The following is a 16,754-nucleotide window of genomic DNA, read 5'->3' on the forward strand; positions in this document are numbered from 1 at the left end:
CCAGCTGTCTTTTTTTTTTTTTGCTGTACCATTTAGGGTTTAAAATACACAACATAGCATCGTTTAATGTAGAAGATGAAAGAAAACTGAAGCTTGAACCAGTGAATTTCTACCATTTTTGCCAGATTTGTTTTCTGGTGATTGACTAATTGTTTTATTTAAAAAGGAAAAAACTAAATACCATACCTACAAAATAAAATACATAACTTGGACTCATAAGATAGTAGATAATTATGATCGCAGTGACCATTCGTGTGTAATTATTTGTCAGAATTCACTAGATGTGAAATTCTAGGTGGTGTTTGCGCAGGCTTTGGTCAGTGATATCACATGGTATGTACATTTCTGTTTGTTTTTCATTTTGAATTAATATTTTAAGTTTTGACCAGATACTAGATATGCAGCATAACGTGTTTAGGCTGTAGCTGTGGTTTACGGTTTCATGTCTGTCATTTGCAATCCCTTTTTAAAATTCTCATCGCATCGATCATTTATAGTTTTCTTTTTCCCTCTTCGTTTGATGGTCGTTGCTCCATCCATTCACCGAGGTCAGTTCTGATCTTTCTCAGCTGTGTTGGAGCAGAGATCAGATTTAGCCCGGATGACATCATATGCAGAGTTGGTTAATCCCAGGAAGAGGACTTTGTGTGGTGCTGATGGCTTGCTCCGTCCATACAAGTCTACCACAGGTTAAAATACAGAAACCACCACCTAATCCGTGATGACATAATCATATATTTATACAAGCTTCAAGTGTTTTACTCTAAGAGGGATCCTTGGCTTGCAACATTTCATCTCACACCCATCCCCAGGCTGTTGTAGCTACAGGATTTGACCCTACTAGGGAAGTATTTGCTGGTGGTGCTAATATCGACAAATCTGTAAGCTTTTTAGCTGAGAGCAGCAGCTACTATAAGTCAGTTACCACTGGTTATGTGTCTATCTCGTCTATTGCCTCTGCAATTGTCTGTGTAATTTGACTGTTGCATGTGAGGTTACCTGTTTTCAGCCCCAAACATGTGACTGTGGGATAGTTCTGGTAGCATGTAGGTTAAGTTTTCTAAACTTAATGCTGATTTGAGGAGCAAAACTCAAATGTGTAACTCAAATGTTTATGCACAGTGTACAGACTTCATGGCAAACAAAATTAATATATAAAAATGCAACCAAAACAATTAATATGCGAGCACACACGATAAAATCTCTACTCTTTGTTACACAACCACATATCTATGTATGCATGACAAAAAACATATATCAGATCCACAAAATCTGTCATTTGACGGGTATGATATGATTGTTACAAGGTTTGTTGTCTAGATATGAAACAACTGATCGTCGTTTTAACTCGTTCATTAAGCAAAAATGCTAAATAAATCTCTGGTTCTGTCGCCTTGAATCTGAGGATTTTTCTTTTATATAACTGTAAACTGAATATCTTTGGGCTTTGTACTGTTGGTGGGACATAACAAACATGGGAAATATGGGAACTTGTAATGGATGGTCCACAATTACTTTATTAACTAAATGACTACTTGATTAATGGAAAAAATAATCAATAGAATAATCTATAAAGATAACCATTAGTTGCCGTGCTAATTTGATTTAATTTTATAGACAGCTGGGATGTAATGGCGTGGAGAGTCTGTGTGTTATGACATTCAAATCAGAACAGATCCAGAGTTCAAAGAGAGGATTTGCCTAGGCCGCATAATTGTAACAATATATATTACAATGATGGTAGCAGGTTATATCACTGATTATTGATCGCTTGATAGCCCTAGTGGCTATTGTCGTGGCACTACCTGGTTCATTTAAGACCCTAAACTGAATGAGCTAAAGAAGTTTGACTCCAGCAGGATACAGCAGCTGTGTGTTTTGTCTGGATTGTGGTCTTAAAAATAAGTTCTCATGGAGCTGGAATTCAATATTTCCTAAATTCAAAACATGTTTTGTTTGCTGGTTCTCGGGCAGAGATCTCCTGTACAAGGACAGTTTGGTTTCAGTGCGGGAACAGCTGAGGTGAAGAGGTTACTGTAGCAGCAGGTCAGACAGGGAAGGGCCCTTCTGGCCTGTGGGTCAGCTGCCCTGGACACAAGCCAGCACACTTGGCATTAAGCGGCTCTCTGCATGAAACCACACAGGGAAACCAAAACTTCCACTTCAGTTAAGCGTCACAAACAAGATGAAGTTGAACTGTTAAGTCGTCAGAAAACGGTACATTCCCTTTTTTTTTTTTTTTTTACAAAATTGCTCCCATGGGTGCAGCTCCGCCATGTCAGGGGAGCATGTCAGCACAGGGAGCCGATCAAATATTATTTGATTCGGGCCGGAGCTGTGAAAAATCCTCGTCATATGCAAAGATGTTACATCAGACATTTGCAGCTTGGCCCTGGTCATTTACACAGCCATAGCTTATCCCATCTGCTGGGAATAGAGATGACTCTTAAGTACGTAAAGCTGCCATAAGCCTCTGTTTCCTATTGTAAGCTGTTTTAAAGGGTCCTGTGGTTTGGTGCCATCTGTTTTGAGTCATTATTTATATATTTTTTATATTTTCTTTCCCTCCGCTCCCTGGCATGGCCTGACTTGTGCGAGACGTGCTTGTTGTCCGTATTCATGTGGGAGGTGGATGACGCTACAGCCGTTCCCCGCTCCGCCTCCCCGACTAGTCACGTGTCTTCCTCCTACAGGCCTCCACTCCTCTGTATTGCCTCCTGTCTTCCACTCTCAATTTTCTAACCCCTGGCATGCACAGTGGCTTTTTTACTTCTGGCTCTCTTCTCTGTTGGCATCATGTTTGAGCAGGATGCTGGAACATTTTTTTTTCTCCATAGATAATAGAAAAACATAACCTGTATGTAGTGTTTGTGAGACCACACATTGGATTTTGTTGGGATGTATTGAAGTCACTTTAGTTCTTTCCCATGTTGCAGTCATATGGGAGCAGGAGAATTCATCTGTTTCCCCATCAGTTGTAGATGAACATGTCTGTCGTCACATCAGTCATCTGTTTGTCACCTGATCTTGTGACCTGTGTACGGCTGCTGTTTCTTCTTTTTGCTTGCAAACTAAAACTAAACTGTTAAACGACATAGTTCCTGCAGTGTTTGCCAGAAGTTTGTTAGTGTTCATGAGATGTGACCTTATATCCTATTGTTATATGATCGTCTCTCTTTTATCGCTCATCATTTCAGGTATATCAGTGTTTCATGGTGACTTTTATTTATAACTGAACCTTGCTGATACTTGTAAAACTTCCCCATGTGGCTTCTCAGTAAAGGCCTACCACTGCAATAACATTGAAATGTATTTATTGTGAAGTGTTATAATTTAACACACCGCAGCAGATAAACTCAGAACAGAATAAGTGTGGTGGGAAAACCACAGAGACAGTCGATGTATTAAGTCTGGAGCTGCTTTACTCTTTGCCCCAAGGAGACATTTTGGATAAAGTATTACTGTAAAGGCTCCATGTGATATTTTTTCATATGATTTTAGTTTTGCAAGAATTTAACAAACATGATTTAAAAAAAAAAAAAAAAAAAAAAGCAAAACAAAAACATGTCAGTTGCTCGTCTTTGGATGTTCTTTACCTGCAAATGCAGCTCCCTCCCTCCAAAAGTCATTTCCTTTGGGAAAGTAAAGCTAGTGTAGAAAGTCTGAGCTAGGTTGCTAGCTCCGAGTTTGTGGCTGTTGTTGTTATTGTTGTTATTGTTATTGTTAACATGCAGATAGCAGAAGAGGAGCAGAATGCTGACTAAAATATGGCAGGCTTATTACCCACAGCCTATTTCCTGTGAGTCAGACTAGAATATACGTAGCAGCTGGCGATATAAAACTGAACTCTGCCGGTGGAAAAACAACAGATTTAGAGACTTTTTGAGTTCTTTGTTTTCTTTGACATTTTTACTTAATCAATCAAGGCTGGTAGAATCAAAATTGAGGAAAGTCTGAGGAGCCCTTTTATTTGTTACTACAATCAGGATAATTGATTAAATAAGCATCTGTGTGGGGCATATTTTGGCACGCAGTAAATCGTGGTTGGTCACTTCTTGTTTACCACTTGTTGTTAAACCATCTTTTGATCAAACCTCGACGTGAAAACCACAGAGAACACATCCCATGGGACTGAAAACGGTCATCATAAAATAATAGAAAGTCCCTTATTGTGTTGAGCACAGCTCAGACTTTGTGTGTGCACTCCTACGTGCTAGCCGGGCACCAGAAGAGAAAATGCTCCTGATTTGATAAAGGCCTAATGGAGTGAATGTGGGAGCTTAACAGCTTTCAGCTTTCAGTTTATATAATTTAAAATAGAAGTGCTTCGGAATGAGACGCACATGGGAAACAACTTTTAAAATTAAATCTCACTTCAGGCACCTCTTGAGAAGTCGCCAGGCTAAATAAAGTTTTAGGCGTTTTTCATAAATTTGTATGTAGAGTAGCAAGTTTAATCCACAGAGCCGACGCTTCACTCTCCATCTGTCTTCACCAACATTTACATTTTACTGGCTTATGATGGAAGTAAATCTTATGCTTAGGGATGCACAAAATGTTTTTTTTTCTTCAGATAACAGTCAATTATCTGCATCTCATGACTGATACTGATGAGATAACAGATACATTTAACAGGTTAATCTGTATTTTTTGCACACCTGAAGTTAGGAGACTAAAATGTAATTGAGTGAGATTGATGATGTAATATTTAGCAGCTGACTTAACCAAATCTAACTGACTCACTATTGTTAACACAACAAAAACAAACAAACAACATTTCAAATGTTCATTTATTGTTTCTAGTAAAGTACATTTAAAAACTTCCCAAACATACTTCGGCAATAAATCTCCCATTATTGGCGGATAGTTTATTGGTTCCAGATAATTAATTATTGTGCGTCCTATTGATGCACCAATTGGGGAAATTGTGGGTCGATCCCGATGTTTAAAAAACTATTTGGCTGATTCCATTACCGAGGTGCGTCAACAAGGCGAATACCGGCTGATAACGATGTTCAGCAGATATATCGGTGCATCCCTACTTATGCATGGCTGCTTCATAATATTAGGCATATTAGAGCTTATTTTATCAGTTTGACAAAAAGGATAATGTACATCTGTATACCCATGTAAAGCCAGTATTCGCTGACGGTGTGTGAGAAAAAGAAAAAAGGGCTGCATACCATTATTGTGGTCAGGGGCTTTAACACAGGCTGTGCGCAAGCTATTGAAGATTAAGGAAAGGAATTAAGTTGGGTGTGTGTTTGTTCTATCCTCTTCACGTTTGTCTATAATGCCCTTGTCATCATGAGAGTGGGGTTAATCAGATTACATTTTAGGTTGTAAAGCTGGAGCTGGCAATATAATGAACAATATGTCCTAGTGGGTTGATTATCAGCCATGTCATCACAAAAGCCTGCTGTTCACCAGCTGGAACTGCTCTTTATCCTCTCACATCCCACAAGTCTGACCTGAGACTTAATTCAAATTCTATTAGGCATTAAAATAAGGACAACATTGTACAGTAGGTATTTAAGTTAACTGCATGTGGATGTGTATTCTAGGTTGTCACTCACAAAGCTACTTTCTTCCCTTTCTGTAAAGCTCTTTTAAAAGGGTCGTTTGTGTTTATTTGATGTTGTCTATAAGTTCCCTTCAATGTCTGAAAGCCAAGTATTAATGTTTCAAAATTACTTCAAGAGCTTTTGTTTCTATGTTCGATGTTGCTCCATTGAGGATAATTTTCCCCACGTGGTTAACTGAGTCAAACCACCAACATAAAGATTGTGGATAAAGAATATTGACATTTTGCGTTAACTGATTTGTGAGCTAAATTATATTTTACACATTGTTTTTTTCTCTCTCTTCTCTTTCAGGAACCTATAAAGTCGAGGGCACCACAGCTCCATTTGGAGTATAGATTTTACAAACAGTTGGGAAATTCAGGTAAGAGACATGTAGTCTTGTAGGTTATTAGTCTCTGAAAGAAAGCACCATAATGATGAGTTAAATGTGAATGGATCCTTTCTCTTCTTTTTCAAGAGGAGAAAACTCTGCCTTTATAGTCAGAAACAGACATACACTCACATGTTTTCAGGTCGCTTTTTGTTTGTGATAATTATATTGCTTTCTGTAATAACTCAATGGTTTTGATGTGTTTTTATATATTTAGTTAAATTGGCTGGTGTTAAATCTAATGCAGAGTATTCAGAAGACAGGTCTGGTTGCAGTAGTCTCGTCTGGTTTAATGAGTGGGACAGACTCGACTTGTTGGTAATCAGGAATAATGGCATCATGGAAATGGATGCCTTTTAAGAGAACGAGTGAACAAATGGGAGAGTCAGAGGAGGACAAAGATTTAATCCCTGAAAATGTTGACACTCTGATATGGAGTTGGCTAAATATGTAGAATTTGAGTGTTTTGGGTTTTTTGTGGTAAATCTTTTTATGACCTGCCACTAGTATTTAGCTTGTGTGAGACAATTTTACATCAAGGATTATATACTTTATTGCAACAAATATGACTATTCCAGGAAAGAGGACGTTTTCAAATGTATCTGCTGCATTAGTGTGGACATGTAACATCAGGGAAACAGACACAGGAACACAACTCCACTTGAGGCTACATTTCACAGTGTGTGTGTGTGTTTATCTCCCCACATCTGTGGGAGCCAATAGATGCTATGAAAGCCTGCTTCCTCTTTTCTAATCCCACCTCTACAGCACAGAGAGTCTTTCCTCCTCTACAGCGCTGCCCTGAACATGTTAATGTGCTGTGATACATAGCTGTGGCTCCAGGGCAGCAGCTCTTTGATCTGGTCTGGCTGGTCAGCTAGTTACAGAGGGTGGGAGAGAAGGCAGAGTCATATGGTTGGGAGGGATCGGCGCTTGATATGTTTCACAGCGGTGCCCGGATGGCTGGCTCACCTGTCATGTTTGTGTATGTTTGTGTTAATTTGGCTGGCTCACAGCACAGCACTCAGAAACCATATGCAAAGATATCACCACCACTTAGTCAAACTGACAAGAGCAAAAGGTATAGACAAGAAGTCCGTGCACAGTCTCCTGTTCCTACTGCTTTTTGCACTTCAACCACCCACACCTGCACGTCCCATCTGTTCTTTTTTTTTTTTTGTCCGTTCTCCCCGTCAAGTCCTTTTTATAATTGCATAAATACAGGTACCAAGTCTCAGTTGACATTTTGTTACATAATTTAGCCCACAGTACCCTTACTTAGTCTACTGAAGGGCAACTACACCCTCAGATTCAGCTAGAACCCCTTCCTCCTTGCATATTTAAGAAATCCATCAGAGAAACAAGGGAGCAAAGACTGTAGGTGGTGTGGCCTTGTGGCTAAATAGTGTGCGACACAGAGGGGTAGTGGAGACTGAGCACTGCTCAGTGTAGCATGGACAGTGTCTGGTGGTGGATTGACAGTCAGTAGGAGCACGTTTATGGCGCTTTTTGAGGGCGTTTATGTGTGGGCAGTGGTGTTGTAGCTTGGCTTGTGGCTCTACAATGAGAGGTGTTTTTGGATCATCAGTGTGACAGTTCTGATGATCAATAAAGATTTGAAAACTCATATATGTCTTGTGGGTATGCATGTGTGTTTGTCATTCTAAGACTATTACAAGTGTGTGTGTGTGTGTGTGTGTGTGTGTGTGTGTGTGTGTGTGTGTGTGTGTGTGTGTGTGTGTGTGTGTGTGTGTGTGTGTGTGTGTGTGTGTGTGTGTGTGTGTGTGTGTCGTGGTCTAATTTAGTGACACGTGCCAGCTTCCTGGCTCCTTGTGCCAGAGCAAAAGCCCTCCACTGTTGATAAGGAGGTGGGGCATTAGGGCAGTCCTTGACTATTTATAGAAGGCCCTCTACAAGCAGTCAGCCTTTATGATGTGTCTACTTGGATAGCTTCCTTAGCCACAGTATCCTTTGCCTCCCTGATTGACTGTGTGCTGCCTGCAGATTGCAGGGAAACTCTCTGACATGCAACGCTAACAGGGTGTGGCCTGTTTTTCTTTATGGCTGTTCTCATTTTAATCTATCGTTCTGATTTGTGAGCCAATCTTACACAATGCATGACTGCACACACAAACTCAATACTAACTGTCATTGTCATCTCCTATGCCAGGTCCCCTGATCATAGCAGAGGATTCCTCTGGCCCAGGCTTGTCTTTCTGTGCCTTTGGTTGTTTCCTCTGGTGCATTAAACACATCATGACCATCCCCTCTTCCATTGAGACCACTGCTGACCTTCAACCTCACTCTTATTGACTGAGGCCTGGGGTTGGGCAACATGTAAAAATGTTCTTAATCTTTACACACAACTAGAGACAGGTGATATGCACAGGTAGAACAAGCTGATGTGATGCTATTAAAGTGAAATGCTTATCTTTCAAAAACAGAAACTTGGACAGATACAGTATATTGTGTTACGTTGGTCTGTGATGAGCCCCATTTATTTAGTCTGAAACAGCTGGTGAGATATTGCTGCTTTCAACAGGTGGTGTGAGTCACATAATGTTGCCAAAGTGTGACTGGCAGGCAATGAGTAGGTGGAAATTAAGGACATAATTAATGATGAATGTTAAATTCCCTCCCCCTTTCCTTTCACTATTCACATGATGCTTTGAACAGGAGTCAGACTATTAAGTTGCCTGGACAATAATCGACTGACAATAGATTCAGCTTAATGCTCGATTGTAATATCTATCCTGTGTTAAGGTGTGGCTGAACCGAGAGATGTTACTGATAAACGGTTAACCACCAAGAATATTTTTGGTACGCATGTCGATCTGTATGTTAAGTTGCATACACAATCCACTAATGGCTTCCCCAGCTAGCAGTCTGCAGGAAATGATGCCACGCTCAACGAACTTCAGTGAGGGACAATTTCACACTGCTACTCTACAGTTTAGTCGAAGTACTAGCACTATACTGTACCACATTAAGAACAAGCCCCTGGGTGCTATGTCCAGGGATGTCTCGCAGCCAAAGATCACGTCACTGTTAGCTCGGGGGGAGACAGTGTGATGTGCGCCGGTCTTATACGCTGCCAATCAGTGTCGTAGAGGGTGAGGGATTCAAATGGCTAACATTAGTTCGGTAATGGGTGTCGGGTTATCGAAAGCAAAATTAACTGAAGCTGACATCCCTAGCTGGGCCACTTGCAGTAGTTTAACTATCATCTAAAAATGGAGCAACAGTATTACCACACAGAGAGGTCCTGTCTCCAACTGGTGACTGGCTCCTCCATGATGATGTGACAGGAAGGCTCACTTGACTGTGTAGCATGGGAGGAGTCAAGGCGGTAGATTAAATCTACTTATGTTGTCAACTTGGCTAAATGGGCACACGTGACCTAGACAACCCTAGAGCCTCAAATATGTCACGGTGTGAACTGCTCAGCGCTTAACGCACAGGAGGAGCTTATCTGTACCCTGTTAATTCTCTCTTGTCCTGAACAGATCCCAGCTGTAGGGAATCCTGCCTCCCAGCAACTGACAATAGACCTGGAATTGCAGTGGCTCTTGGTAGTAAAAGCAGTACTGCTAATTGTCCTGTAGTTATTACAATTTGCTGGTGATAGTAAAGTCTTGTACTTTTCAAATATTAGAGTTTGTTGCTTCTTCTTGAGCCACTTTACAACTGTAGCCAGGGGAATGGCTTCAGAGATGTTGGATCCATGATTGTATGATTGTGATTAGTGTCATACATAAGGAGTTTTCCTCTTGTATATTAATAAAGTGACGGGTATCTGCATGCTTGTGAATATTCATGAGCTCCATCAAGGCTTTTGATAGCATGTGTGCCGTGTCAGTGACATAGGGTCCATGTTGATCACATTATTTCATGCAAATCACGAACTCTTATCTATGCCATGTGGATTATTTTATTTAATGTTTATGTGTTTACTGCTGTTGTCAGGTCAGATTTGATAAGATTATTTTAATAACTCTGGGATAAAATCTGGTGTCATCAGAAGCTACACCATAGAGATAAATGCACCATAGCAACAGATAACATGAACTGAAGCAGTTCATTAAAATATTTTGTAATGGCATTTACTTGTTTAAAGGTCCAGTGTGTAACATTTAGTAGGAAGTATTACTAGAAATGGAATATAATATAATTTTTTGTTATGTTGAATTAACTCTTTTTGTCTACAGAGGGAGCGGGTCGTCTTGAAAAGGGCCTCAGCTCTGACAGACCAAAAATGTACATTGTTTTTTCGCAAGTTATGCAGCCACCGTACTCTCTCCTTTGCGCTTGATTGAGTCAGAGGGTTTCATTTGTACACACTGGTGCTTCAGTTAAATATTTTGCCATGATTTATTAAAGTAGCACACTGTAAATTGCCACAGTTTACAATGGCAAGATACTACAATCTTTGAAATAACTTAATTTAGCCTACCTGTTATTACTAGTTTTGCATGCAGTGAATGAAGAGAAAGCTGTGTTGAGTTGAAAGAACAGAGAAACAGAGGAAATGGAACAACTGCCCTAGTTTTTCTAAAATCAGTCACGTCACTGCTTGAGTGAACACTTGTGAAGCTGCAGAGGTTAAAAGCTGCAAATATCTGGTAGAATCAATTATTAACTTTAATAAAAACAAGGATTGATGTTTTATTCCCCCCCCCCACTAGTGTTCAGCCCTGTGGTGTCTTGTGGGATTGTTGCTATGTTGCCTTTTGTAGCTCCAGGCTCTGTCTGTGCGAGCACAAGTGCTGATCACATTTTAGCCTTGTGAGAACATCTCCAGAGCGCTGGGTCTAATGGAAGTCACTTCTCCTCCTCCTTCTCCTCTTCCTCTCTCAGTGCTCTCCACTCCATAATCTCAATCTTTAATATGCATTCCCTGTCCTCTCCTCCTCTCTGGCCATCTCCTCTCTCCCCTTTTTGGTCCTTAACTCTGACATTTCATTCTAGGGCAACACTGTCTCCAGCTGCCATGATGCAGCCATCCCTATTACTGTGAGTGCCTGCAGATACAATTGGTTGGATTCTCTCAAATTGTCAAAACAGCGGGGGTCAGAGCACTGCTGTGATTGGCTTGAAGTGAAAGCCAGAGCATGTCCCATAATGCTGAACACAGTTTTTTTTTTTTATGACTTCATATATTGGTTGGAATTACAAACATTTATCGTCGCAGGAGTGATTCAGTTTGATGTCATTGAACAGCTGAAATGGTTTGTTTGGCCTTCAGCTTTTGAGGAGAATAAAAGTGTTGTCGGATCAAGATGATGATTCGCAGTCATGCTTCATCATTCTTTTGCTCTTGAAGTGCTCACTCTTTGCTGTTACAGAGAAAATGTGCTGCATTGGAGAGTCATTTTGCTGTGTGTTTTGTTGTTATAGTTGACTTACCGTCAATCATAACAGTACACATCTGATATAGTCTCACCCCAAAAGTGTGCTCTGGGCTTTTACCAGCAGCCATTTCTAGATTGGTGCTTACTGCTGTTCTGAGCACCAATCTTTGCTCACATCCACCAGCAGCAGATTATAATACACTGTGTGCTTTCCTCTTCGGATGACTGTGCTTTGAATGCCCTCTAGATTTGGGCCAAGCTCTGGATTGATGTTGAGGAGTGGTCAGGTAAATCTGACTGTAAACTCTCCACCCCACACACACACACACACACACACACACACACACACACACACACACACACACACACACACACACACACACACACACACACACACACACAATCCAAACTTAATACTTGTGCACACAGTGCCGTGCCCAATCTCAACCGTCATTCATCTCTATCACCCATTAATTTTCTATTACAAACAAGTACAGTACAAATGTGCTTTCCCATTCTCTCAATCTCTGTCCCGTTTTTAATCTGTATCTTAATCTCACTGACTCTTTTTATCTGTCTGTGTCACTGTCTTTCTCTCTCAGTGCTGCTGTGCCTGCTGTTGTAGCAGCACTGATGTGGTATCTCATGGTTAGTGAGCTTTCAGGGAGATGGCTGATGTGTAGATATTAGGCCTTTGGCACAGATGGTTTAGAGTTTCATGGATGGCTACCAGGTGGCAGAACCAATTTGACGAGGTCTAACCTGGTAGAGAAGACAGGGAACCTGAAGACTGGTGGCTTTGATCATGAAAGAAGGCTACAAATTTTCCCTCGGGGGATCAGAAGTCAATGGATGCTCATGTAAAAATGCGTCCAGTCATAAAATGCCTCTGTAATTTAACTGAGGGAGGGCTGACAAAAACACCAGATACATGAGTCAGGTTTTTATGTCTACATAGTGTTACTTATCTCTTTCCCAGTGAGCTGTTGCATGTTTTTCTAGACTGAAATATGATGCTGGTTCCTCTGCGGGCCTCAGCAGTTCATTTTGTTGTGACAAAGCAGTTAAGTCTGTAGCCAGCAAATGTGAGGAAGCAGCAGCTTTACGTCACTGTGGGGATGCTTGTTTTTGTGTTCTTTATCTGCGGTACCAGATTGTTAAGAAATTGAAATTTGCCCTCATATAAGTAGGATTTATTCATTTTTTTTATTTTATTTTAATACTTTACTGTGATTCTTTGTATGTGCCTCACACGCCCATGTTGCATGACTGTCGAAACACTGATAAACATAAAGATAGTCCTGCCGGGTTGATCCATCCGCATTCTTCACAAGTCTTACACATTACCACAGAATGGGTGTGGTCGCTTCTTGTAGCAAAGGCTATTTACAGTTGCTGTCAGTGTGCTGCTCACCGTCACTGGTGTTTCTTTTAGACACCTTTCCCTTTAATCCTACTTCAGGGGAGAAGAAACTGCGAGCCAAGCCTGTTTCTGACAAACCTGTTGAGGGAAGAGAACTGAAGTGTAGTTCGTCACTGCTGTGTAGTGTCAGTGATTAATCTTCTCCCACACTTGAAAAATAAAAAGACAAATGTTATTCTGTCAGACATAACAACAATGTATTGTTTTGATTTAATTAACAGGGCCAATATTTTTACAAAAATCCACTAACTTTATTTGTGTGTGTGTGTGTGTGTGTGTGTGTGTGTGTGTGTGTGTGTGTGTGTGTGTGTGTGTGTGTGTGTGTGTGTGTGTGTGTGTGTGTGTGTGTGTGTGTGTGTGTGTGTGTGTGTGTGTCTGTGTGTGTGTGTGTGTGTGTGTGTGTGTGTGTCTGTGTGTGTCTGTGTGTCTGTGTGTGTCTGTGTGTGTTCACAGAGGGAATCCCTCAGGTGTACTACTTTGGTCCTTGTGGGAAATACAATGCCATGGTGCTGGAGCTGCTCGGGCCCAGTCTAGAGGACCTGTTTGACCTCTGTGATCGCACCTTCTCCCTCAAGACCGTCCTCATGATAGCCATACAGCTGGTAAGGCCTGAAAGAGGAGAGCAGCAGGAGGCATATATTTAGATATGCTTGCTTTTGTGATTGCAAGCTCTACAGAAATTATAGAGCTGCTTTGAATGCATTTCTTTGTAGTAGAGGGTAGGTAGTAAGTAAGGTGTTGTATGCAAAGCAAGGTAAAAAACAAAGGTTTGTGGGTTTTGGTGAAGGAAAAAAGAAATAAAATCTATGTTTATATGCTCCCCACAGCCTAAAAACAATCATTATTTTACAGCCTTGTGTGAAATACCTTGGTTTCCAGTGAAGCTAGACGAAAGTAGTAATGTCAGGAGCACTTTGGTAACCTCAGTGTCACAGGTTCAGTTCCAGCCGGGGACCTTTGTTGCATATCATTCCCCCCTTAGCTTCCAAACTGTCCGATAAAGGCAAAAATGCCCACAATAATAATAATAATAATAATAATAAATAATAATAATACTAATGTATAAATAATAATCTTAAACGTAGGGATGTAATCAGAATTGAATGTGTAATCTTAGTTTATAGTCTTCTTGTCATCAGAATATTTTGTATCTTGATGTTTGAAAACTGCCCAGATTGATGAGCAATTTAAAGTTTGAAATGCTAATCTTGATCTGTTTTGCTGCGCTTGTAGATAACACGGATGGAGTACGTCCACACCAAGAGTCTGATATACAGAGATGTGAAGCCAGAAAACTTCCTGGTTGGGCGGCCAGGAAGCAAGAGGCAGCATACCATCCACATCATTGACTTTGGTCTGGCCAAAGAGTACATAGACCCTGAGACCAAAAAACACATCCCCTACCGGGAGCACAAGAGTCTGACTGGGACGGCACGCTACATGAGCATTAACACACACTTGGGAAAGGGTAAGGAAGTCTTAGGAACACGGCTTTCGTTTGATCGTCCCTTTGAATTAGCATAGGCAAGCTTAGCTCACATTTACATTCAGTTTAATGGAGATGTTCTAACTGTATTTGTACAAATACATCAGCTACATTTACACAGCACTGTAAACAAATACTGTTGATTTTACATTTACATTTAACCATTGGAAACCATACCTATGGTGTTTCTTGAGTTCAGCTGTGTGACTTCAAGGCTTCTGTGTACATTTTTCTCTCTTTCATAAATTATTACTCTTATATATAGCTGCATTTCTTTGATATTTTGAAACATCTCCTCTTTATTCTGTTGTTTTTCCTCTATGGGAGGGGGTGGCCAACCATGTGCCATGCAGACTCAACACTCTGCATGTTTTCAGTCCAACCAGTCACCTCAGGAGGTGATTTCACTGATTAGTTCTTCCCCCCCTACGTGTCGTGCTAATCAGTGGGTGGAGTGTTTGGCTGGAATAAAAACCTGCAGACTGCCTCCTCTCCATGGCACAGGATTGCCCCCCCCTCTATGGCTTAATCATGGCCCTTTTATACTGTACATGGTTAATTATAACTCCTGGATAATTGTGCTGTGCTGTATTTCCTGCTACCCAGTTGCTGGTCAACCTTGGCACCTGCTTATGAAATGAATTTGTTTCTCACAGTTAACCTAATTTCATCTTATTTTGTCTATTCCAGAGCAAAGCAGAAGGGATGATTTGGAGGCGCTGGGTCACATGTTTATGTACTTCCTCAGAGGTAGCCTCCCCTGGCAGGGCCTAAAGGTACTGTAGCGTATTGTTTGGGGTCATCCAAATACATCAGATTTACATCAGATTCCCGCCATGCTTAGTATAGAAGTGTACCTTTTCCTGCTGCACTCCTCCGTATAGTAACTCTTTCATACCTTTCAACCACATGATCTTAGGTACTGAGAGTTAGGTGTTTACAACAGCATCCTCTCACACTGTACCTTACATTATTTGTTGAACCTGAAAGACAAAGAAGCTCCCGCTGTGTCACTCACAGAAGCTAGTGAGACCTCTTTGTTGTTTAATTTGCTGTTGCTTAATACAAAGTTGATATTACCTGTGGTGATAATTCACAGACAGGAATGAGGTGCTCAAGTCTAAATGACAGGGCAAAGTCTGTTAGTCCACGTTCAGACTGTAGGCCAAAGTGAGCCAAATCTGATTTATTTGCTCATGTGACTCAGATCTGAGGTTTTATGACACTGTCAGACATGACCAGTTCACACTGAATCTGGTATCAGATGAGAATTGAGCGCTAAGGCTTGCAGTGTAAACGTAGCCTTTTTTCTTTATTGGGACTCCTTGGAGTCCTTCATTGTTTTCTGTGGTCAAAAAGAGATTTTCAAAACTTTTTATTTTGCTTATGTACTGATTGGTGAGTGGTGAGAACAGCAGCTGCCCCCCAGTCACCCAAACACACATCTTAATCACCCAAAGTTCAAGAAAAGTGAATAGTGGTAGATGACATGCTAAACAATGTTAACAACATTATTCCAGCAGAGATATGCCTCAACTAACAACCTGTCAGCCAGTCAGAATGAAGAATTCTCAGTGGCCACATTATAGTGATAGCTAATCTTATCTTCCTTATTATAAAGTAATTTGCCATCAAACTTGTGTTGATGTTTTCCTGACTCTACTCAGCATAGGTCCTCATAATAAAATCTATTCAGTCAGTGACTGGAAAAAGACTGTCCTGGTAGATGTGTGCCCTACCTTGTATTTGCATATGTTGCTATATAAACAATCACTTGCAACAACACATTTGCTTTGCATTTGAACAGTTTACTGAGAAACAGCTTAAAGCATTAAGAAACACAGGCATGTTGACAGGTGCCAGGAGGACAGGTTATAGCTGCACAGAGCTGCTGGACGTTTTGCAGGCGTCAATATCAAAGGTGTACATAGAATAGACTATGAAACACTTCATCTGAACATTTGCTATGTGGGAGGAAGCTTGTGGTAGATGAATGTGAGGGATGTATGAATGTGGGGGATGTCGGGTGGCTCAGGCCAAAACAAGTTCTCACCAACACACAACATGACAGTCGGCATCAAAATGCATTGAAGGAGCATAGTGACCAAATATGGAACTCACAATGAAGTTGCACTCACATCTTTATGGAGTGTAATTCTTGGTTGGTGAAGAGCAGCAGGTGAAGAATTATCCTCACTAGACAACAGATCAGTGGAAGATGTTTTTCTGGCCCGATCACGGTTGGTTGTCGACAAAGGTAGATTGAGGGTGTTGTCTGAACGACACCTAAACAATAAGAGAACCTATCATGCATAGTTGAAAGGCCGGTGGGTGTAATGCAGCCATTTTGGATGCATTCAACGGGTATAAAATTTCACACTGTGATGCCAAAGTATATCATAATAACATAGCAGAGAAGAATGATTCGTCCCCAAGGAGACTTTCTGCCCTGTGTCTAACAACATCTTTGAGCTTGTGGCAAAAGTGGTCTAGAATTGGGATAAACACAAGCCCTCAGTGCTGTACATATCTGTGAAAT

At 40.9% G+C, this 16,754-nt stretch overlaps 1 protein-coding gene across 5 annotated transcripts in view; it reads left to right on the forward strand.

Annotated features, from left to right (window-relative positions):
• The window catches only part of csnk1g2b (casein kinase 1, gamma 2b), a 33,769-nt gene that overhangs the window by 11,446 nt on the left and 5,569 nt on the right, over window positions 1–16,754 (forward strand). For all 5 annotated transcript variants that reach the window (XM_051376345.1, XM_051376347.1, XM_051376348.1 and 2 more), the window contains exons 3-6: window positions 5,877–5,946; window positions 13,183–13,331; window positions 13,963–14,197; window positions 14,906–14,991. In XM_051376345.1, the coding sequence (XP_051232305.1) occupies window positions 5,877–5,946; window positions 13,183–13,331; window positions 13,963–14,197; window positions 14,906–14,991 (540 nt within the window). The remainder of the gene's footprint in view (window positions 1–5,876; window positions 5,947–13,182; window positions 13,332–13,962; window positions 14,198–14,905; window positions 14,992–16,754) is intronic.

This window comes from Dicentrarchus labrax, unplaced genomic scaffold, assembly GCF_905237075.1.
Source record: "Dicentrarchus labrax unplaced genomic scaffold, dlabrax2021, whole genome shotgun sequence".
Classification (NCBI taxonomy): Eukaryota; Metazoa; Chordata; class Actinopteri; family Moronidae; genus Dicentrarchus; species Dicentrarchus labrax.